This window comes from Myotis daubentonii, chromosome 14, assembly GCF_963259705.1.
Source record: "Myotis daubentonii chromosome 14, mMyoDau2.1, whole genome shotgun sequence".
NCBI classification, from domain to species: Eukaryota; Metazoa; Chordata; class Mammalia; order Chiroptera; family Vespertilionidae; genus Myotis; species Myotis daubentonii.
This window is the reverse complement of record NC_081853.1, coordinates 54,886,312-54,909,171: the sequence shown is the minus strand read 5'-3', so window position 1 is coordinate 54,909,171 and position 22,860 is coordinate 54,886,312. Positions and strand designations below refer to the sequence as shown.

Below are 22,860 nucleotides of genomic sequence, written 5' to 3'. Positions count from 1 at the left end.
TCTCAGCCCGGCCGGTGTGGCTCGGTGGTTGTGTCCACCTATGAACCAAGAGGTCACGGTTCGATTCCCGGTCAGGGCACATGCCCAAGTTGCAGGCTGGATCCCCTGTGGGGGGCGTGCAGAAGGCAGCCGATCAATGATTCTCTCTCATCACTGATGTTCCTCTCTCTCTGTCTCCCTCTCTCTTCCTCTCTGAAATCAATAAAAATATATTTTTTAAAAATGAAAAGAAATAAATAAAATGAGCATTTCAGAATCTAAAAGCGTAACAGGATATGTAGGGTCGTCACTCATGTGGGGAGCGAAAACCCATACACCTTCTTTACAAGAAATCATTGGAGCCGAAGAGTTTCACGATTTCACTTCGGTGGAAAGTGACACGTGCTGTGCATGTCTGTCCTCATCCTTAAAGTAACTGATAAACTGCCCAGGATACGAAGGCTGCACATTGTCGATGGGTTTTCTCAGACATCCCTCATCATTCTGAGCGCTGTGAACTGGTCCGTTCTGTGCATGTCCCCGTGAGAATGGTAAGGTCTGGGCAGGAGAAGGGAGAGAGAGGAGGAGGCTGGAGGTGGCTGGAAGCCATCGGAGAGCCTACGGTTCAGGTCTGGAACCCAGGCCCCTGGAGTTTTCTCCCACAGTGACACCTGCAATGACGCCATCTCTTGCTTCCTTTCTGTTCCTGATGGAGCTCTGACATGCAGGCTCACTCCTGGCCGAGCTTGGCAGACGGCCACTCGGAACCTGACCACATGCCCCCTTTGCAGAGTGGCTGTGTCTGTAAGGCGTGGTCTGTCCGAGAGATGCCATCGCACGCCCCCCTCCCCATTGTGCTTCCAAATACAACGTCGTCTTCTCCTTTCTGTGGAGGTTATACAGAAAAGCAGCCAATCCAAGAGGACAGCAGGTCAGCTGTGTGCCCATCACGAACCCTGTGACAGGCGTCGCCATATGTTGCGACAAGGTCTCCTGGCCGAGGGTCACTGCTCTGAGAGGAACTCGTGCGTGGCGAGCTGCGAAGTGACACCGAGGGCCCCCGGGATCCCTGCAAAGATCGAATGACAGGACGGAATTTCGTCATGGCGTCACTGTTTTCCCAACGTGACAGCGCCCAGACGTGCCGCCACTGAGCACAGCGGGGGCTGCGGGGGGAGCGGCGACATCTCGTAAGTGAGCCCGTGGGATGTCCATCTCGTAAGTGACCCGTGGGACGTCCTCGGGGCCGTTGGGAGAACCAAGCCCGAGAGGAGGGCTGGAAAGGTTGCCATATGGAAGGCAGTGTCCAATACAAAAGGAAGCAAAACCATCTGCTCAGATAGTCTGGTGATTCTGACGTGCCTCCTGGACTGTTTCCACGGAGAAGATGAGTAAAGTTCAGTCTTATGGTTGTGAAGACTGAGTATCTCTTCCTTGAATTAGAACAAGAGTTTCAATCATGAGCTGAGGAAGCTCTGTAGCAACCATGCCTCCTCCCTAGATACACACACACACACACACACATGCATGCACACACTCACACTCACACACATCATATGCACTCACATGCATAACTATGTACACACATGCACATACACACTAGAACTCACATGCACACACAAATATTCACATACACACTCACCTTCAAATGCACATGCACTCACATGTGTAAGCATGCATGCACAAACACTCACATGCACATACACCCACACATATCTGTACACACACATGTGTAAGCACTCACATGCCCCCACACACATACACGCATGCACACCCAAGCACTCACATATACACACGCACAGGCACATGTGCACAGACCACATATCTGTCCCCTAGATCAAACACAAATGCCTACACTGTCACTACACTTTATAATCCTCCTACAAGCGCAAGTGTGAAATCTGTAACCACAACTGTAACACTGCCCATTAGGGAAAAGAAAGATGTTAAAAGAGCAAAGCCATCCAAAGGTAAATAAAATAGAAATACCAAGGAATCTTTCTCAAAATATACAAGCCCATTAGTCCTTCTGCTCAGCCCGTAAGATTTGTAACACACACTCATGTGAACACACACACACACACAGCTGCCTCACTCCCACCCGGCCCCTCGGTTGAGAGCTGCGGTTTTTAGAAACCTACCCCTTAGTGCACAGAGCCATAAGGAAAACGTGCTATTCTGCGTTGCCTCGGGGAGACCCAGGCAAAGAAAGAGCCATCTTTGCCAAATTAATTTTGCAGGTGACAAAGCCTTGTACACAGAGAATGCAGCTGCCCCAGCAGCCAAGAAATTCTCTGCTTTTCTCACTGCTTCTCTCCAGAAGCCTTCCTTTCAAAAAAAAAAAAAAAAGAGCAAAGCAAAACATTTGCATTATATAATAAAAAACGTGTCCTAGGCTTACTCTACAGACCTCTGAGTTAATTCTCTTTCCTACATCAAGTCCAAATGTCATGTCAAAGATAACACGCAGAAACCGGCAAGTAGGAAAAAGAAGAACAAGCTAATTTAGCATTCAGAAATAAAGTCACACAAGGTATTTATTTTCTTTGAATTCCTAACACAAAAACATTCAGGTTTTGAATGCCACTTTTTTTTGCACAATTTTCAGTGTACGATAAGAGAAATAAATTAAAAATACAGTGATTATGGTTTGCAATGCAAGCAATTTTGGGCCCTTTTTAAAAAAGATCAAGGTAACATGTGAATATGAATGTGGTAGAGAAAGAGGAAATTACATGGGATTCAGTGCTACATTCTCCTGCCAACAGGCAAGCTGGGAGCATTAATGTCGTGTGTGTGTACAGATATAGACCATTCAACTCCCATTTCACAGTCTGGACACTACATCTTAACTCCTGGCTCTGTATCTTGCTTTTATAAATATAATTTTTCTCCAGAATTCATTTATGATCCTAGCTGTGAACATTATAATTTAATTCTAGGACTGGGAGTACATTAATTATTAAATAACATCCTTAATGTCCATGCAGATGTTCAATACATTTACTCATTTATTTTTACTACTAAAGGCCCGATACATGACATTCATGCAAGAGTAGGCCTTCCTTCCCCAGTTGCCGGCACCGGCTTCCCTCTGGAACCTGGGACCCAGGCTTCCCTTGCAGCACTGGCTTCGTCCGGAAGGTTGTTCGGAAGGATACCCGGTCTAATTAGCATATTATGCTTTTATTATCATAGGTATCTTTATGGTGTTCAATACATTTTTTAAAATCAGTGCGCATTGGGCATATATTCGAATGATTTTGGAGCACACATTACATAGCAATACTATGTGCTAGGCGCTGAGCTAAGAACTTGACAAGTAATTCATTTCATCTCCATCATAACAGTCCTATGAGGTGGGTACTACTGTTATCTCTGACTTCCGATGAGATAACCCAGGTGCAGAAAGAAGTCCTTTAGCAGGTCTATGGCTAATCCGTGGAACATTCTGGAACTGAACCAGCGCCCACACTCTTAGCCTCCAAGCTGTGATGCAGGGAAGTCCACACAGGTCAGGGTACCCAACCCTTCTGGTCATGAGGTTTTTCTGGGACTTATTTAAACCTCATGGACAAGGAGCGTGGAGTCCATGATTTCATTAGTTATAACTACATCTCCAGCTTCATAAAACACCAGCTGTCTTCCAAGCAGGCTAAGCATTGCTCTTCCCCAACCCCAAGCCCCCAAAAAACGTGTCTGAAGGAAGATGATAACAACTTTACTTCTTTAATTGTTTTTGATAATCCTCCCCCAAGGGTATTTTTTCCATTAATTTTTTTTTTCAGAGTAGAAGGGATGGAGGGAGGGGAGGAGGGAGGGGGAAGAAGGGAGGAGAGAGAGAGAGAGAGAGAGAGAGAGAGAGAGAGAGAGAGATTGCCTCCAGCAGGCTGAAATAGGAATCAAACCCAAGACCCTTCAGTGCCCGGCCTATGCTCTAACCCAGCCGTGGGCAAACTACGGCCCGAGGGCCGGATCGGGCCCGTTTGAAATGAATAAAACTAAAAAAAAAAAAAAAAAAGACCGTACCCTTTTATGTAATGATGTTTACTTTGAATTTATATTAGTTCACACAAACACTCCATCCATGCTTTTGTTCCGGCCCTCCGGTCCAGTTTAAGAACCCATTGTGGCCCTCGAGTCAAAAAGTTTGCCCACCCCTGCTCTAACCAGTGAGCGCACTGGCCAGGGCACAAGCTTAATGTGTCAACAAGGCTGGCCTTCAGAACCCAGGGGATTCATTCAGTGAGTTTTACTGAGCAGTTATGATGGACATAACTGCCTCCTGCAACTTATGGACATTAAATAGAGTGGTTAGTGAAACAGACTTAATCTTTACCTTCACAATATTGGTGATAGATGGGGAAAATACAAAAGTAACCTTGGCAATAAATTTATAATAATTTATTTTAAAATATTTTTAAAAGATGGTATAAATAGATGATTTAGACTTTGGAGGTCATCAGGTCCTCAACCCCAATGACTCTGATTACTGGTTTTTGGAACATAAATTACTTCCTTAGGCTTTTAAATTCCCAAGTTTTTCATAAATGAGATGAAACGTAAAAACTTTAGGAAGTGGCACAGGGAGTATACTGAATTAACGTAACTTTATCTTCTGGCTAGAACGCTTAGTTGCGCACAAGTTTCCTTCTACGTAAGTTTTCTTCACACAAGTGTCTTTTTCAGACTAGGAGCCTTCCTTTTGAATAGGAATAGTGCCCGTTTTCATTGCAGCAAAAAAATACTTCTCATTACAGAACAATAGCAAGTTTATTAACTCCCCATTCAACATTCGTAGGAACGCATAAACGAATTAGACTGCTGGAACGCGGCAAGACACCTGCTCCCTACACGTCCCTGCCCATGACGCCCTGCAAACCATCTGCTACCTCTCTCCACCCAAACACGTCCCCACAGCTGACAAAACTGTCATTCCACAGGGCGACTAAACCAATTCCTAGGGAGGTGCTTTCTCCAGAGACGAGGCAAAACGGCCACCAATGCCATGGACAGCAGTAACGAAATGAAGCCACGGACGTTAAGAGCACCCACAGGTACCTGCAAAGCCAGGTACTTGCTTCTGTGCTGCAAGCGACTGAGAATTCTCCGCGAGCCCAGTCCGCTTTATTTCATTAGCTTCTCCGAGAGCCGTACCATCTTCACACATCAGTACCGCCCTGGGGAAGAGACCGAATTAGCCCCTTGAGAGGCGGGGAGTTTCTGGCAAATCGCCAGGGGCCCGGGCGCCGGGGGACAGAGGCGGGCAATGCAGCGGCCCCTCCAGGTCCTGAGGGCTCCGGCGGCAGCAGCACAAACACCTGTGGTCGGATTCCGCCACCGCAGTTTGGGCTCACGATTCAGGCCAGTCTGAAGTCTGCGGGAAGGACCCTCCTGGGAAGCTGCCACTCAGGACTGCGGGGGGCAGTGGCTCACCTGGGAGCCCAGTGGGAGGAAGGGGACTCCAGAAACCCCGGGATCCAAGGGACAAGCCACGCAAGGGTACGTTCCGTTTCGCTTGTGCTGGGACTTTTTTGGCCTCCGGAATTAGCATCCGTTTCTTAAACACCAGGAGTTTTAATATTAACATTCTGATTTCTGTCCTTTCTTCCCCGGACGGTGGTGTAATGGTTAGCGCATTGGCCCATGCACCTAAGGGTTGCAGGTTCAGGGTTCAATTCCCAATCAAGAGCAAGTACCTGGGTTGCAGGTTCGACTCCCTGCCCCAGTCCAGGGTGTGTTTAAGAGGCAACCAATCAATATGTCTTTCTCAACATTGATGTTTCTTCTTCTCTCTCCTTCCCTCTCCCTCCTTCTCCTTCTTCCCTTTCTTCAGGCCCAATCATTTACTTGGAGGTAAAAATAAGCGCAATGCCAAGTCAGACAGATGCCCCTCCAGCTCCGAGCCCCCGTGTCCGTGGCAGCGACTCCAGGCTTCGCTTTAGTGCAGTGGTTCTCAACCTTCTGGTCTTTTAAATACAGTTCCTCATGTTGTGACCCAACCATCAAATTATTTTCGTTGCTACTTCATAACTGTAATGTTGCTACTGTTATGAATGGTCATGTAAATATCTGATATGCAGGATGGTCTTAGGCGACCCCTGTGAAAGGGTCGTTCGACTTCCCAAAGGGGTTGCGACCCACAGGTTGAGAACCGCTGCTTTAGTGCAATGAGCGGAGGTGGAGCGTGGGCCGTGCCCGGCCGCTCCCCAGAGCAGGTGCGACCGCTCAGCTCACCCTCGCGTGGCTGCCCCTGACTTCTGAACAATTGTGTCCCGTCACGTGGCGAGCGGCCAAGGGCAGGCAGAAGCCTCTGGACCCGCCAGGGCGGGCTGACTCCGAGGGCTGCTGGTCTCGCCGCGGCGCCACGAGGGGAGGTCTGAGAAGATGATTTCATTTAGAACCATTAGCTGTCCTAATGCTTTTGTCTCCCGCTGCCTGCCCCCGTTTATCAGCCAGGAGGGTGGCCGGGCCCGCTGTCTGAGCAGAGGTTCCTGGGAGCCCTCCGTGAGCCGAGATGGAGGCATCGGAGAAGCAGTCACTGTTAATTCAGATGGAGAAGTGAGGGGTTTCCCAGACCCAAAACCTGACCTGCCAAACCCTGGCAAACCTGCCAAAGGCAGTGACGCCGTCCACACGGACGCTGATGTCAGCCCTCGGAGCGCTAGGCTTCTCGGTACCTGAGCACACACCTTGCTGAGGAGGCACACACACCCTCAGACTACAGTCACCCCCACACCCAGTTCCACACACATGCGCACATAGTAGTTACCCCCCACACACCAGTTACACACATTAGTTACACACACACATACATACACCAGTTATCACACACATATACCAGTTACCACACACACAGTGATTACATACACATTAGTTATCACACACACACATAGGATGGCACAGCTCCCAGCTGCGTCTCAGTGACCAGAGTCCCTGACCGCTAAGGGTCACTGGACGACCCCGACTGAGAGGCCATGTGGCACAATGGTCACTTCAGTGTCTGAAAGGCCCGCGATGACAGGACATTCTCGGAATCTCCCGCTGCCTCTGATTCACAGCCACTGGAACACTGGCCTCTGACAAAGAGATTGTTTGACACACAATCGACCAAGTCACAACTCACAGCTCAGAACATCCTTTTCCCGAAAACAAGGGCTTTCTGCGGCTCCCTCCCAGCAGGAAGCCAGCGAGGAGGTTGGGAGTGACAGGGCCTGTAAACAGCATGGGAAGAAACAAAACTCCAGCGCCACTCATGGGCCTTGCTCACCGGCAGTGACTGGGTGCCCACGGGGCGGTGGGGTTTCCCAGGAGCTGAGGAAGGGGCGCCGCCAGTCCCCGTCCCAATGGAGCGTCCGTTTCAGGACCCGGAGGAGGGGAAGCGGCCGTGTCTGTCAGTAGCCAGCCGTGTGGGAGGAGTCGGGGTGGCTGAAGGGGGTGCACTCCTGGACTCCGTTCACTGGTCTCAGGAACCCAAATAAACCTGACACCATCGAGGGAACTCACTGGCCCACAAACAAAGCTGGCACCCAAACTTCGGCCAGGCCGCCCTGGCCCCGCCGGGCTCGTTTGCTGGCCACAGTGCCTGAGCTGTCACCACGTATCGAGTATAACAGTGTGTCATTGTCCCTGTTAAAAATAAACTCAGTACCACCCCCTCCTCTTTACTGAGGACAAGACTAGGGCGCAAAGACCTACGTGTTTATTAAACTACATTTCATTTTCAAAATGGAGCTATCGGCTATTCGCGTGTGCATACATTTCTTTGGGACATCTTGTATATGAAACATATGTCTTCTCTCTCCTATCTGTGGCACTAAAAAGAGATTAAATTGTTTCATGTACTCTAGTCAAAAGCAGACTTTGTGAAGCTGCAACAATCGTAATTTCAGTGAAGTATAAACAGAGTAAAGATGAGGCAATCAAACAAAATATTAAACTATTAAAACAAATAACAAGGTGTAGGTCGGTTTCCCTTGACTAGGTTTAGAAATGTTATGCAATTTTATTTTGACCAAAAGAATCTCAGAGGTGTGCTTACGGATTTTATAAGAAAAAAAAAAGGAAACATTTTTGTGGTGATCTTTCTAGAGGTTGTGGTGGTTGAAAACTTCGCCCGAAGCCACATTCTTATCATTTGATTTTACAGTGCTTGGATTTCAATTTCCAACTCAGCTTGACATCTTTAGTTGGAAAAATAAATTCATTTTAAACAGGACTGTAAAAACGTGACAATTACAAAAGGAAGAATCTGAGAAACTAACCATAATGGGAAATTAAATGTCCCACGGCAGCACTTTAAAGGCTTCTTAGCAGAAGAAATACGTGCTATAAACTGTAATCTAAGATAACAGAAACTTCTAAAATGTAATTTTAAAAAATAGAAGAAAAGCCGCTAAAAGGCAGAACTGTGCTTGTTTTCAAAGCATTTCCCCAAAAGCAACACTTCCCCTAGCCTGCATCAGACAGGCTTCCCATCTGAGCTAAAGTGTCCAGGGTTAGATTTGCGTGGGAAACTATGGAACGTTACAGCAGAAAGGAATCTTGAAATCACTTAATCCAACACCTCCATTTTATAAAAGTATGAAGTTGAAACTCAAAGTAACGAAATGATAAGCCTAAAATCAGTGCTGGACCCCAAAGTGATGATGTTGATGGAGATTATGGTGATGATGGTGGCGATGATGATGGTGACAGTAATAATGTGATGGTGGTGATGGTGATAATGGTGATGGTGGTGGTGGTGATGATGGTCGTGACGATGATGATAGTGATGGTGATGGTAGTGATGGTGATGTTAATGAAGATTATGGTGATGATGGTGGTGGTGATGATGATGGTGGTGATGATGATGGTGGTGATAATGGTGGCAATGGTGATGATGGTTGTGATAATAATAGTGATGGTAATAACGGTGATATGGTGGTGATGATGATGATGATGGTGATGATGATAACAATGATGGTGATGATGGCTGTGATGATAATAATGGTGATGGTGACAGTGGTGGTAATGATGATGATAGTGATGATGATAGCTAACATTTATCAGGGAAATTCTATGATAAGGATTACAGTCAACAGTTTGAGGTTCAAAGAGGTTGTCTAATTTGTCCAGCATTCTCAAATGAGAAGTTGCCAGATTTCTGATTTTCCTGGTGCTAAAATCCATTCTCCGAATCAGTACACTACCTACGGCCCTGTCCTCTGCCTATAGCTGGACTGATCTTCCACCACCATCCACTCACTCCTGAGAAAAATGTCTAATCAGATGCCTCCTTCCTGTCCAGTTACTTCCTATCTCTGACCAGGCAGCAGTTCCTCTGAGAAGCATTCGGTGACCTCCACAAGTCCAATCTCTGTGTAACTCTCCCCTCTGGCACTTAGAGAAGCAATGAGACATTGTTTGAGTGACAATCCGATCAATAGGTCTCGGCCCTATTAGACTGTAAGCTTTAGGAGGGTAAAAACTGGGTCTCCTTTTTGTTTGTTGTTATATCCTCAGCCGAGTGGCTCGCAACAGTTAAACAAAAACGATTTTTGAATGAGTGAACATTTTTTAAAGGTTCAATTTTTACAAAGGAAGGAAACATCCTGTACTAGACAACTGGACCATTATTGCTAAGATTTATTTTCCTTTCACTGCCATTTTATCCACAGCGCAGGTTGAAAATGTCACCAATAACATACAGTGTGAATGACAGAAGAATACAGAGGACAGGGTTGCTGTGCACAGCTCAGGGACCGGCCACGCTCACAAAGGGAACGGAAGCAGCAAACCTCCCACGAGGGCTGATGCACTGAGTAAGGAGAAGTTAACAACATGGCCATGAACTCGGACGGAAGCCTCTGACCCAGCTACATGCGAGAGACCATCTTTTCTCCATGTGAACCCCTGTCCCTGCTCTTTGCAGATGTGAAGAGAACCTCACTATCGACGTGGAAGGGCTGACCACCCGGAAGCAGCCTCGTGTGTGTCTGCAATAAGCGACCGAGCCCAGGGGGCCACCCTCCCTGCTTGAAGGTAGAACTCGAGCTCTCCGTCAACGCGCCAACAGGATTCCTTTGGTTTCTCTGATGGAGCACGCTGCCCTTGAGAAAGGGAGATGGTACTGTGTGCAGCTCCGAGTAGCTCTGATGTGTTTCCTCCACGTTCTCCCTGCTCTTGGTTTTCTGAGCAGGGAATCCGGGGTGCTTGGCGAGGCGCTCAGCTTTGATCTCTGTGCAGGAGGCCTCCTTCCACGGTGGGAGCATTTATGACTGAGGACAGAAGCTTTGATGGGATCCTTTGATTTATCTCTTAATTCCCCGCTCATCTCATCTCAGCGGCTCCAAGAGGCGCCCCCCCCCCCCCCCCCCCCGTCGGGCCGGCGAGCGCAGGGATGTATTTCATGTTTTATGTCCTCTCCGAGGCCTCAACCAATTCTGCTGTTGGGGGAGCAGCCTGTGGTTTGTGTCCATGTCACACGCGGTGTTTTTCCCAACGTGGATGTCTTAGGGCACAAATGGCACTTGGTTGAGGAAACAAAATCTTCTCCCTTCACTGGATCTTACTCTGAGTCATCTCTTTGGTCGTGTTACGTAATTTTACGGGCATTTTATTTTTGCCAGCTGTCAAGTTGTTACTTGAAAAGCCCTTTTTAAATATCAGATCCAAAGGGTGAGTTTATTAAAAAGACCACCCAAGGTTTGCTGGGTTTCAGTGTCTCTCTGTAATATTTTAATGGTCGTTTTGTTAGTGTAGGTAGCTCAATATTAATAAAGGGAGGGAGCAAAGGGAATCAGGTATTATTAAGCGTAATCAACCAGGGAGCATAAGCCTGCTTCACCGGGAAGGTCAGGTTCACACACTCCCCAGAGAACCACGGGGAAGGGATAGAACGAGAAAGGGGGCTGGTGAGCACTTGTCTCTCTCTGGGTATCACACACTCACCCCTTTTGCTCGCCTGTTCTCTCTGTAGCAGCCATGTGGACCTACTCGTAGTGGCCGCCGGGGCCCACGGCAGACGGGCGGGCTCTGAGTGTGGTCCTGGACACAGAGCCGGCCCCAGCACGGCCGGGAACACAGGCTCAGCTGGCCGGATGGGGAGAAAGGCTGCGCTGGCCTGGCCTTGGCAGGGCACAGAATCTCTGGACACCGGCCCTACTTCCGGGCCTGATGAAGGCAAGATTGGGCTTTTTCCACGGTGGGACAGACGGAGAAGACATGTTGGGTACCCAGGGGCACTCCTTTGATTGTGCATCTGACGTCACAAATAAATCTTCCCAAGTCACGGCCTCCCGGGTACAGGTCCCCGATGCTCTCCTTCGACATGAACCCACTCCCACCGGCAACAATGTAACGTCCGTCTCTTCTCTGGAACCTGATGGCAACTGTTTTCCTACTGATAAAGGACTCTACCTTCTGAAGTTGCAAAGGAAGGAAAAGTACATAAAAATGTAGAGAGTGGCTATGAGGACTGAACCCAATCCTACCCGAGTCTTAACAACCAGGAGGCTGCTTGTGACCACAGCGATCTTCACAGCGACCCCAGACCGAGGCTGAAATCAGAACTGCCCGAATCGCGCTCCTTCGGAGATCTCTCCAGTCCAGAGGCCGCTTCCCTGGGGACCTGCGACCCACCTGCAGCTTTTTGATGCCCTCTCTGTGTATCTCAGCTTCCCTGGGGGGGCCTCGCTGAGTTTCCAGGCCTCAGAAATCCAAGTTATTTGGGTATGAGATTCGAGTGAAAGCGACTTCAACAAGACTCCAGTTGAAAATGACTATATTTTTGGCACCTCAATCCCCAAATTATGTATGCAAACTGGAGGCAATCCAAAGACCAGGCAGGAGAATGAGGAAGGGAAGGGAGTGCTGGCTGCGGAAGGAGAGCAAGGCGTCCCAGCGCCCGGAGCGGGTAAACAACAATAAAGGACCCAGCAGCTCATAAATATTTAAAGGTGTAAACACCCAAAATGGACAGGCATGATTAATGCTGGGACAAGGGGATAGAGCTGGTCTGGTGTATTTGTGCAATGGCCAAGAGGAAGGAAGAAAGGATACCCGAGCTTTCAGCTCCAGTAGCCACCCCCCACCCAGGTGTCTCCCCACCAAGCGCCCATCTTTTCAAAAGCAACTTGTGAAATGAAGAAAGTGTTTCCACCAGCACACACACACACACACACAAACGATCCTTTTACTGCCAACCGCAGGCGACTGGAGGATTGGCTCTCATCTCCAAAGCCTGTTTCAGAGGCCACCCCAGGAATGCACTTCTGTCCACCTGAGATTTTTCTATGGAGACGCCGACGGTAGAAATAAAGCAAAGACTTCCCATGTGCCAGTTCTCCTGATTTAATGAGTATCAGCCAAACCACTCAATTCCACCCAGCAATTCTAACTCATTCTGGTAGAAATGATGATGTAAAAGGAAGCAGAAAGCTACAGTCTCTTTGGCCCCAAGAAAAGAAGACCGGCTAACACAGCAAGCCACTCACTTCCTTTCCGTGCAGTTGGACAATCCCGTTGGCCTTATTCCAAAAGCTCCTGCCAAAAAGTTGCAGACAGATTGGGAGGCCTCTGGGGAGAGCCTCACGCCAATTCACCGAAACACAAAACTCCCGCCCCCACCCCAACCCCACCCCCACCTCAGAACGGCCCCCACTGCTTTCCAACTGACCGAGTGGCACTCCCCACACTGTGCCCATCCACTTTGCTTAGTGACCGCCTTCCAGGCCCATTCCAGCTACTCTGACTCCGGTATTATTTGCATTATTAATACAAACAAAACTGTTTATGGATGACTGACAATGCCCGGACAGCATTTAACATGGCCCCTGACCCTCCCGGTGGCGATGAGTGGGTCGGACTGTTTCCTGAGTTGTTCTCTTGAGCAGAGGACCCCGGAGACGGCCAGCGTCTGTGGCGTCCAGCACCCGCCACGTGGGACAGCTGTCACTCAGCAAGAACAGAAGACATGAAATGTGTGCACGTGTTGGTTGCAAATGAGATTGGCCGACCCTGCAGCCCAGCTCCTGGGGCTCAAGTGAGATGACGTGAGAGGGGACAGCCTTCTAACTCCCAGGGAAAACAACACGCTTTGCTTTAGAGTTTCATTTTACCTCAAACGTCTACGGTGACAAGAAGAGTGTCTCTGATGATGGCTGTGAAGGAGGAACAGAGAAGGCAATTAAAACGCGCAAGATGCTGGGTCACCAGACTCACGCAGGGAAGACTAGAATCTTTAATGTGGAAGATGAATACAAAGAACAGATCAAAACAAAGAAAACCTTGAAGGCTACACACCAGATGATATCACTGCATTTTCTACAATCTTAGGCTGTGGTTGGGAGAGGGGAGAACCCTCAGACATAAACGGAGGCAAATCTCATACAACAGAATTCGATTGCTAAGATCACTCATATGTGTTAAAGAAGTAAGTAACTTCAGGAAGGGCGAGACGGTTTTGGGGAGTGCGCTCAGAGCGTGTAACAGGGAGGAGGGTCTAGATTTCACTACCTGGGAACATCAAGGAGAAACAGCACACCCCTGAGCAGCCCCTCCCTGACAACAGATGGCGGCCTGGGAGGACCTGGACTGACCAACCACAGCCGGCCCCTCAGGCTCCCAGGGTCTGGGCTTTGAGGTCCCCAGGTGGCACAGCAGGTCATCAATACACACCTGCCTGAATGAATGGGCACCCACCAAGGGTGTTACCTTGGGAAAATGGCCTAATTTCTACGTTCTCTACCATCCAGCGAGGATACAACGCATCCTGATGATCATCTCTGAAGTCAGAGCCAACATGGCTCATCTCCTGCAGGACAGGGTCTCAGAAGTTTGCTGGCCAGTGTGCTGGGCAACCAGGTACCTGGAGCCAGGAGTGTAAGGGGGTTGGTGGGAGCAGAGTCCTCAGGGGAAGGAGGGCCCGGGGCTATAGAATCAGGACAACCCTGGAAGCCAAGCTTCTGCCGCAATAGTAGCCAAGTTCACAGCTTGGCCCCCAGCCCCTGTGACACCCAAAGGGGCTGGCGCGCTTCCAAATTACACCACTGACAGCCCCACCTCCCGGAAGCCACAGGCTCCCTCTGGAGCCGGGACTCCTGTTTGTCCCTGCGGAGTGTGACAGGGAGGTGTGCCTGGGCCGGGTGGCTCAGCCGGTTGGAGCATCCTCCTGTACACCAACGGGTTGCAGGTTGGATCCCCTTTTAGGGCGAATACTAACGGGAAGCAACCAACCAATGCTTCTCTCTCATATCCATGTTTCTCTCTCTCTCTCTAAAATAAAATAAGTAAATAAAAAACATCCCTGGGGGAGGATTAAAAAAATAACTGGAAAAAAAGAAAACAGTGTTTTGATTTTAAAAAGCAGAGATAATGTCTAAAATAAGTGTTATTTTATAAGTGCTCACGAGCAAATGGAAACTTTGTTCTGTAAAAAAATTCCAAGTGCAAACACCTCGCTTGTAAAACTGTGAAAACAAATAGCTAATCGGAAGAGCACGCGTTACTCTAATCACTGAAAAAAACCGGAAACTGCTAAAGAGACGTCACGAGATGTGCAAAAATCCAAGTAGGCCACAGCTCCTGACACTCTAAATGTTCACTGCTTCACTCTGACTTTAATTTAATAAAATGCGATGCTTATAGGTGACAATGTATAAGGAAATATGCAAATGATGATACCTCTCACATAGCTTAATAGGGACCCAGTAAAAGTAACTGCGTGAAGCGCTCCAGGAACCGGAATGACACAGAAACATAACTGTGTCCCTCAGAGACCAGATTGATACTTTGGAACAGCCTCCAACGAGCAGCCCGGAACCATGACTCAGCAGAGCCTCCCCATGAGCTCAGCACAGGGCAGGTGCCCAGCCGCTCACAGGGAGAGAGAGAACACGGGAACTCAGCGAACGACCTTCTGGTCGACCAGCAGTGGGTGTCCTGACCGCCCCTCCTGCCAAAAATGGGTCAGCTAATCAATCAGTAAGAGATTTCTGACGTGAAGGGAGTAAAAAATCATTAGTGATGCTCTGAAAAATATTCATCAAAACGACATTTGTATTAAGCTAAATAAGTAAGCTGAAAGTATAGCTGAGGATCACACCCACATATTTAGGGAGAAAGAGAATAGGAAATAGTTTACAGATACCCTCCCAGCCTGGCCAGCGTGACTCAGTGGTTCAGCATCAAACCATGAACCAGGAGGTCATGGTTCGATTTCCAGTCAAGGCACATGCCGGGGTTACAGGCTCGATCCCGTCGGCGGCGTGCAGGAGGCAGCCGATCAATGATTCTCTCTCATTATCGATGTTTCTATCTCTCTCTCCCTCTCCCTTCCTCTCTGAAATCAATAAAAATATATTTAAAAAATAAAATGACCCAAAACGAACTCAGCCCTCCCCTGGGAAAGCGAAACCGTTTCTCCCATGGGCACAGGTGGCTTCCCAGGGCCCGGGGAGGCTGCACACAGCTGTCCGGGGACGTGTCCATGTGCAGCCTCGGCTCTGGTCTCCTCTGTGGAATGCGGGGCACAGCCGGAGAGCAGCACCTCCTTGTCTCTCCACAGGGTCCGCTCACCCGGAGCACAGACATGCTCTCCTCCCTCCGTGGGTGCTGAATGCTCTGAATTGATTCTGCAAGAGACCCTTTGATCCTCCACAAACAAGGCCCCTTTGAAGCTGGGGTAACGAAGTGCTCAGGGAGGTTTTCCCACAGCGGCCAGCCGGTCACGTCACCGGGCTCAGTGTGGGTCTGTCCTGACTTCCTGCAGCTCCTCACTGGGCCTCCTCACACTGCCGAAACCCAGGGTGCAGGGCAGGCACGGGGACCCACGCACAGCAAAACTGAACCACAGCAGCGAAACCGGCGCCGGGCCCAGGTCCCACCCTGGACAGACCACAGAGCAGTGCGGGGGGGGAAAATTCTACCCCATCACGTCTGGATGCGGGAGGGGCACAGACAGGTCATGGATTTGCAAGCTCAAGGCAAAAGCTTAAAGATTAAAGTCTAAATTGCATGCAGTCAACATTATTTTTTTTAGTTATATATATATATATATATATATATATATATATATATATATATATATTATTGATTTCAGAGAGAGGAAGGGAGAGTGGGATAGAAATATCAATGACGAGAGAGAATCATTGATAGGCTGCCTCCTGCACGTCCCACACTGGGGATCGAGCCCACAACCCAGGCATGTGTCCTGACTGGGTATCAAACAGTGATCTCCTGGTTCATAGGTCAACACTCAACCACTGAGCCATGCCGGCCGGACCAATCAACATTATCTTCTGTTTTCTGGAAACTTCTTAGAAGGTTACAGAGTACAGTCTGAACTCAGCTATAAGGATCCCCCTGAAATCTCAGTAGGTGTTTTATAATCCCACTAGAAGTGGATAAAATGTACCTTAGAGCTGAACTAATTATCTGAAAATTTCAAGCAAAAAATCCTTTCCTCTCACCTGCCCATGTCCACAACTATTTCGGGAGCACAGGCTCTCCAGAGTCTAGGAAAAGGGCTCAGCTCTGACCGGCCCCCTCTCTTTGGACACGCCCCATCCTTCTGCCTGGCAGAAGGCAGGCCCTCCTGTGACTCCTGCATCACCTATTCAGGAAGCACCTGAGGGAGTGCCCGGATGTGCTCTGGGTCCTGGGGAGAGGCGAGTGGCACCTGACAATGGACGCAGGGAGAATGGCTGGTCAGACAGCTTTGTGAGTGGCGTTCCCTCCTGCCATTTTCACACACCAGTGCTCAAAATTAATGAAGTTTCTGAAGGACATAACAATTAGGAAAAAGAAGATTAGGAAAGCATTTCAATGAATGGAATCAGGCATAAACCATGTGGGCAGAGATGATAATTAATAAAAAGTGAAATGTATCATCACCTGAAAACACAAAGCAGCGACTCCTTAGGAAACGCACACGGGGCTGATGGGGAAATCGATGCTCGCTGCACAGCCCCAGAACCGCACCATTAATCCCGCGTCCACGCACCGGCCTTCGGCGTCCACGCACTGGCCTGCAGCGTGTGAGCGGTGGGATTCTGGGTAACATCCGCTGCACAGAGTCCTGGAGGAGGACTCTAACGAGGTCCCATGAGACACAGAGGTTTAAGTCACTTTTTTCTCCGTAAAAGAGCATTTTGAGTCCACTTAGTGGACATTACCTTCCATATCTGGTACACACACTGTCAGATCCGCTATTTCCTCTCCCATCAGGAATGGGAGGCGGCCTACCTCTCGTCTAAAATATGCCTGGAGCTGATTGCAAAGTAATAGGGGATTTAGAAATCCACGTGGAAAAGATGCCACTTGATCTCGGATTGATAGCAATCCCTCTCAGGCCTCGGTCACCGGCTCTCCTGGGCTAATGAGCCATTCACAATCCTATCACCACCCTGCACGCCAGCAGACACGCAGTCCCCTGTGCACTCGATTTATGCAAATTATAATCAATAGAAATAAAGTATCCACTTAGGCATAATCCACTTAGGTATAATCATCTTAAAATACTGCCCGTTAGACACACACACATACATTTACACAACCGAGTTCATGGAAAAATGTCAATAGTCACAGGTGTGGGTCTGGCTGAATATTTAACCTCTAAACCAGTGATGGCGAACCTTTTGAGCTCGGCGTGTCAGCATTTTGAAAAACCCTAACTTAACTCTGGTGCCGTGTCACATATAGAAATTTTTTGATCTTTGCAACCATAGTAAAACAAAGACTTCTATTTTTGATATTTATTTTATATATTTAAATGCCATTTAACAAAGAAAAATCAACCAAAAACATGAGTTCGCGTGTCACCTCTGACACGTGTGTCATAGGTTCGCCATCACTGCAGTCTAAGCAGACCATTGTGCACCATAAAGTAGAAAAACAGTCCACTGTCTTCCTGGGGATGGAAGCCTTTCTCTCTTAGCCTGAATGGCCTCCCAGCGCAGGCTGGCTGCCTGGGTGGGGGCTGGAGGGTCTCCCCACACAGACTTGAACTGAAATCCCTACGAAGAAGCAAAGACCTTACTGTTAAAACCATGCATTCCCAGAACATCATTAAATTGGGTCTCAACTCCTTCTGAGTCCCGATTCTTTAATCCCAACAACAACCTTGTTGCAGATCAAATCCACTCAGGCGCTGTCGCCTCCACTGCAGAGCTGCGTGCCAAGGAAACGCAGAGGGTGGATCGATCCCTCGCTCCACCCACAGGCTGACGGACATCAGCTATGAACTGCAATGAGCGTGGGAGGGATGTGCTGTCACTCATCTTCCCGGGTGGTGTGGCCCGAGGGTGGGACAGCAGGTGAGGACGGCTGGTGAGGACGGCGGGTGCGCACAGGGGATCTGCCTGCGCTCACCACCCCCTGACAAGCACAGACCAGGTCCTGCCCTTTGGCGAATACCGTGAGTCACTCCTGCGAAGCCGAAGTGCAGGAATCTCGAGGTAGAAAATGGGGCAACGTGGGGACAGACGAAAACACAGGAGGAAGCACGCCCAGGCCCTAAGGACAGGGAGCCGGGAAGGCTGGGAGGCCTGGCAGCGAGGCAGCCGGCAGGTCTGTGCCCGTCGGACGGAACCTGCACAAGCCACACAGAATCCTGCCCGCCGAGCTAGGGCTGCTGCCCATCACCTGCGACCTCGCCCAGGTGCCTCTCCTGTCCCGGCTCCGCACACATCACCCACTGTCTTCCAAAGTGATGTGTGCCCACCCTTCCATCCTTATCGATTGAGGGTGGCAGAGAAAGGACAGGGTCTCCTTTGTGTTTGCCCCCCTTTAGCTCAGAAACACCCCCACCCCAATCAGCCCCAGGACCCAGCAGACACCCCTGGAGTGTGTCTAAACGCTGCCCACACAGGTGCTGTTCTCAACCCGCCTCCCGTCTATCTACCTTCCGGGTAACACAGCCTGCCTGTCCCCCTGCTTCTTCTCAGATCGCTTTTTTAAAAAATATATTTTTACTGATTTCAGAGAGAAAGGGAGAGGGAGAGAGAGAGATAAACGTCAATGAAGAGAATCATAGATCGGCTGCCTCCTGCACGCCCCCTACTGGGGATTGAGCTGGCAACCCGGGCAGGTGCCCTGATTGGGAATCAACTATGACCTCCTGGTTCATAGGTCGATGCTCAACCACTGACCCACACCGGCCGGGCTCAGATAGCTTTTCTATGAAAGCTGTTAAGCAGAAAAATATGAAAACTGGTTTCCAGGACGACTGCCCACTTAGCAGTGAGAGAGGCACACCTGGGGGTGTTATTAGGTGAGCGGGTCCCCCTGGGAGCCGGTGAGGGGCATTCACGCCCCTTTGCACCCCTGGCCTCTTCTCCTCCTGCTCCTTCCCCGCGCACGACGCAAACATGAACGTACCGACGCGGGCTCCTGGTGAAATTATTCGCCTGAAATAATAAGCATGAATTAACCTGACGTGCATCTCAGCTTTTGCCCCAAATTGCCCGGTTTAAACAGGAAAATATTTTGACAGGGACTAACACGCCCTTCTTGTTATGTTTGCAAAACTCCCCCACGTGACGTCGACTCAGAAAGCCTCTCTCCCGACTGAAGAGTCTCCGAGGCACTGGGGCGAGGAGGAAGCATTTGGAAAATGAGGGGGACGATAAAAACACACGCGCCACAGGGTAAACGAGGTTCCCTAAGAAGTCACAGAAATGGCTCCGCTTTTAAAGAAGGCGGACGGGGGAGTCGCCCCCTCGTTACCATTCCAGCTATTCCTCCCTGCATTTCAGGTGACCTAGGGGAGCACAATCGTTTGGCTCCTACACAATGCTGGTGTGCATGTGTGTGTGTGTGTGTGTGTGTGTGTGCGTGACCACTCACGTGTGTGCAAGGGCATAAGAAAATGTGTTAGTGTCTGCACCGGCTTTCACCTTTGCTTTATTTATTTATTTTTTTATTTTACATTTTTAATCCTCACCTAAGGATACTTCTCCATTGTTTTTTAGGGAGAGTGCAAGGGAGAGGGAAAGACAGAGAGAAACATCGATGTGAGAGAAACACATCGATTGCTTGCCTCCTGCATGCACCCCGACCAGGGCCCAGGCCAGGGAGGAGCCTGTACCCAAGGCACGTGCCCTTGACCGAAATCGAACCTGGGACCCTTTGGTCCACAGGCCGACACTCTATCCACTGAGCCAAACCAGCTAAGGCCATGTTTGCTTCATGACCTGTCCTTATAAAGAAAATAAAAGTTATGCTAAGAATTAATTCCGGCTGCACCTTTCTGGGCGGCTCTCTAATGCATATTCCTTTTCAGACTTCAGAGATGTTACCCTTGGTTTGACTCTAAGGGTCAAATGAAGGGCAGTCGGATGCCCTGCACCACGCCCATCACAACCGGCCTGCTGTTCACCTGGAACGTCCACCTGTGAGCTGCTGGGGGCCCAGCGAGCAGCTCTCCCAGGCAGCCCACTGCACTGCGTCCTCTCTGCAGGCCCGTCCTGGGGTCCCCCTCCCTCTGGCCTGCTGGCCTCCAATTCCCTCTGCCCTGCTGTGGGAACACCCTCCTTACAGAGCCTTCCTGTAACTCCTTACGCCCAAAGCACGCATCACCTACTGGAAGGATACACTGCCTCACTGACACAATCCCCTCACAGCCCAGTCCAGGCCCAGGCTGTCCGCACCTCCCATGGGGAAGCCTGCACCTGCCTCACCACAATCCGCCCTCTCCCAGTGGCAAAGGGCATTTTTATAAATCAGAGTCCGTGTTCTCACCCAGCACCAGGAGGCCCTGCACAATCTGTCCCAACATCCCCTGTAGGACTCACCCATGAGGACTGTGGAGGCCAGGCCTTCTGTGGGTCCCAGAGACCCCAAACCTCTTCCCCCGCAGCCCGTCTGCCCCGCTCCCGCTGCCCAGACCTGTTCCTCTGGCCGGACCCCTCCTGCCTTCTTCCCCTTCGGGCTCAGCCCCTCAGAGTCACCTTGGAGAACCTTCTGAAAGCCACTTCCTACTCTCAGGTTCCTCTCCCGCAGACCTCTGTTTCTTTCCCGTGAGGACTTGTTTATTTGCTTATTTGCTGGCTGGCGTTCAGTCAGGGTGCTCTGGGGGAGGGCGGGGAGCTCGTCTCCACCCTAAAGCTTAGCACAGCCCTGGGATTTAGGAGCAGCTCAATAAATATTGGGTGAGTGAATGAATGACTCCTTGGAATAGAGCCATACACACACACAATGCACACGCACACACAATGCACATGCACACACAATACATGGGTGCATCATATGCATACATGCACACTACATGTGCACGCAGAGGTGTCATGTTCACACATGCATGTGCGCACACATGCACACACAATGCGCAAACACACAGATGCATCAAAGATGCACATACTCACATGCACATGCACACACACAAACATGCACATGCACACATTTCATTGGGCGGCACGGGCTCGTCTTCTGTCTTGTTTCTGGGGCACAGGGACGCCCAAAAGGTCTTGTTTCCTGATACTGCTCTTCCCCAGCTGGAATCCGGTGGAACCAAATTACTCAGCAGGTGCACAGAAGGCAGCTGCCTCCCCGATGCACACAGGACTGAAGGGGGAAAGTCAAGCTTCTAAGCATCCGTCCCTCTGGGGCTCCCAGCTGCTGCTCAGCACAGCAGCCGGAGCACAGAGGTGCTGAGATGGCACCGGCCAACTGCAGGCGAGCCAGCAGCTCACCGGGCCTCCTGGAAACACGGACAAAGAAGATGATGACTTGCAGTTTCTCTGCGCCGCGGAACTGGTGTGAGCTTCCGTGCCTCTATCAGGGTATTTCTGTAAACCAACGCGGGAAAGCAAGCAAGCTGGGTGTGGCATCTGAGGCCAAGTGCCAGGCTGGGGAACGGAATTGGGAGAATGCTCCTGTTCTGGGTGAGAATGGCCTGGTTAGCAGCCCTTGCCCAGAGGCAGGGTCCCTCCGTGTTGTCTGAGGAAACCCCAGCAGCCATCCTTGGGGCTGATGGGCTCTAGGGAGGACGGAGGCCGCACGCCTCCTAAATGCATGGCCAACACCAGAAGGAGGAGTGCTGAGAGCTAATGAGCCCCCATCCTCCGCAGGAGCCACAGCTGACTCAGGGCATCTGCACCCACAAACACTTCGGGCTTTTTGTTGATCCTCACCTGAGGACACTGTTCCATTGATTTTTAGAGAGAGTGGAAGGAGGGGGAGAGACAGAGACACATTATTTGGTTGCCTCCCTCACGCACCCTGACCAGGGCCTGCAACCCAGGTTCATGCCCTTGTTCGCAATCGAATCCTCCTCGCTGATGTCCACTCCCTGCCACTTGGGGGAGATGGGAGTGTCCCACGGGCAGCGGCTGTCCTGCCCACCTCCTCTCCGTTCCCACGTGTGGTCAGTGATGTGGGGCATGTGGTGTGGCAGTGGGTTTAATACCTCCATGCACTGGCAAGTCTTTTCTCGATGCTCCCTCCCTTGTCCACTAGAGCCCGCCGTTGGGGTTGGATGACAGCACCCGGCTGCCCTCTGACCACTGGACAGTGGATGACAGGGCACGGTCAGTGCGCCTCCGGCCCCAGCTTTCGGAGCTGCAGTCTTGCTTGGGCTCCCAGGGCCCTGAGACATCCTGTAAGAGGTCCACTGGCCAGTGGAGAGACCCGGGCACACACACAGCCACCTGAATAAGCTCGCTTCCTTCATGGAACTAAATAACCAAAAGGATCCCAGGTGCATCTTCAAGGGCAGGAAATGAGGTGTAAATCCAGTGAAATAAAACCCATCTGGCCTGGCCGGCGTGGCTTTAGTGGTTGAGCATCGACATATGAACCAGGAGGTCACAGTTCTATTCCTGGTCAGGGCACATGCCAGGGTTGTGGGGTGTGGAGGAGGCATCTGATCAATGATCCTCTCTCATCATTGATGTTTCTCTC

At 50.1% G+C, this 22,860-nt stretch overlaps 1 protein-coding gene across 9 annotated transcripts in view; it reads right to left on the bottom strand.

The window, feature by feature from the left end:
• CHL1 (cell adhesion molecule L1 like) overlaps positions 1-22,860 on the bottom strand; it is a 96,379-nt gene that overhangs the window by 65,753 nt on the left and 7,766 nt on the right. For 4 of the 9 annotated variants that reach the window (XM_059664547.1, XM_059664549.1, XM_059664548.1 and 1 more), the window contains one exon: positions 5,057-5,159. The exons of 2 other annotated variants lie outside the window; for them this stretch is intronic. In XM_059664547.1, the coding sequence (XP_059520530.1) occupies positions 5,057-5,149 (93 nt within the window). In that variant the 5' untranslated portion in view covers positions 5,150-5,159. Of the gene's footprint in view, positions 1-5,040; positions 5,160-16,573; positions 16,739-16,854; positions 17,052-22,860 lie in introns of those variants that run through there. 3 more of the 9 variants (XM_059664551.1, XM_059664552.1, XM_059664554.1) reach the window with 3 other exon arrangements.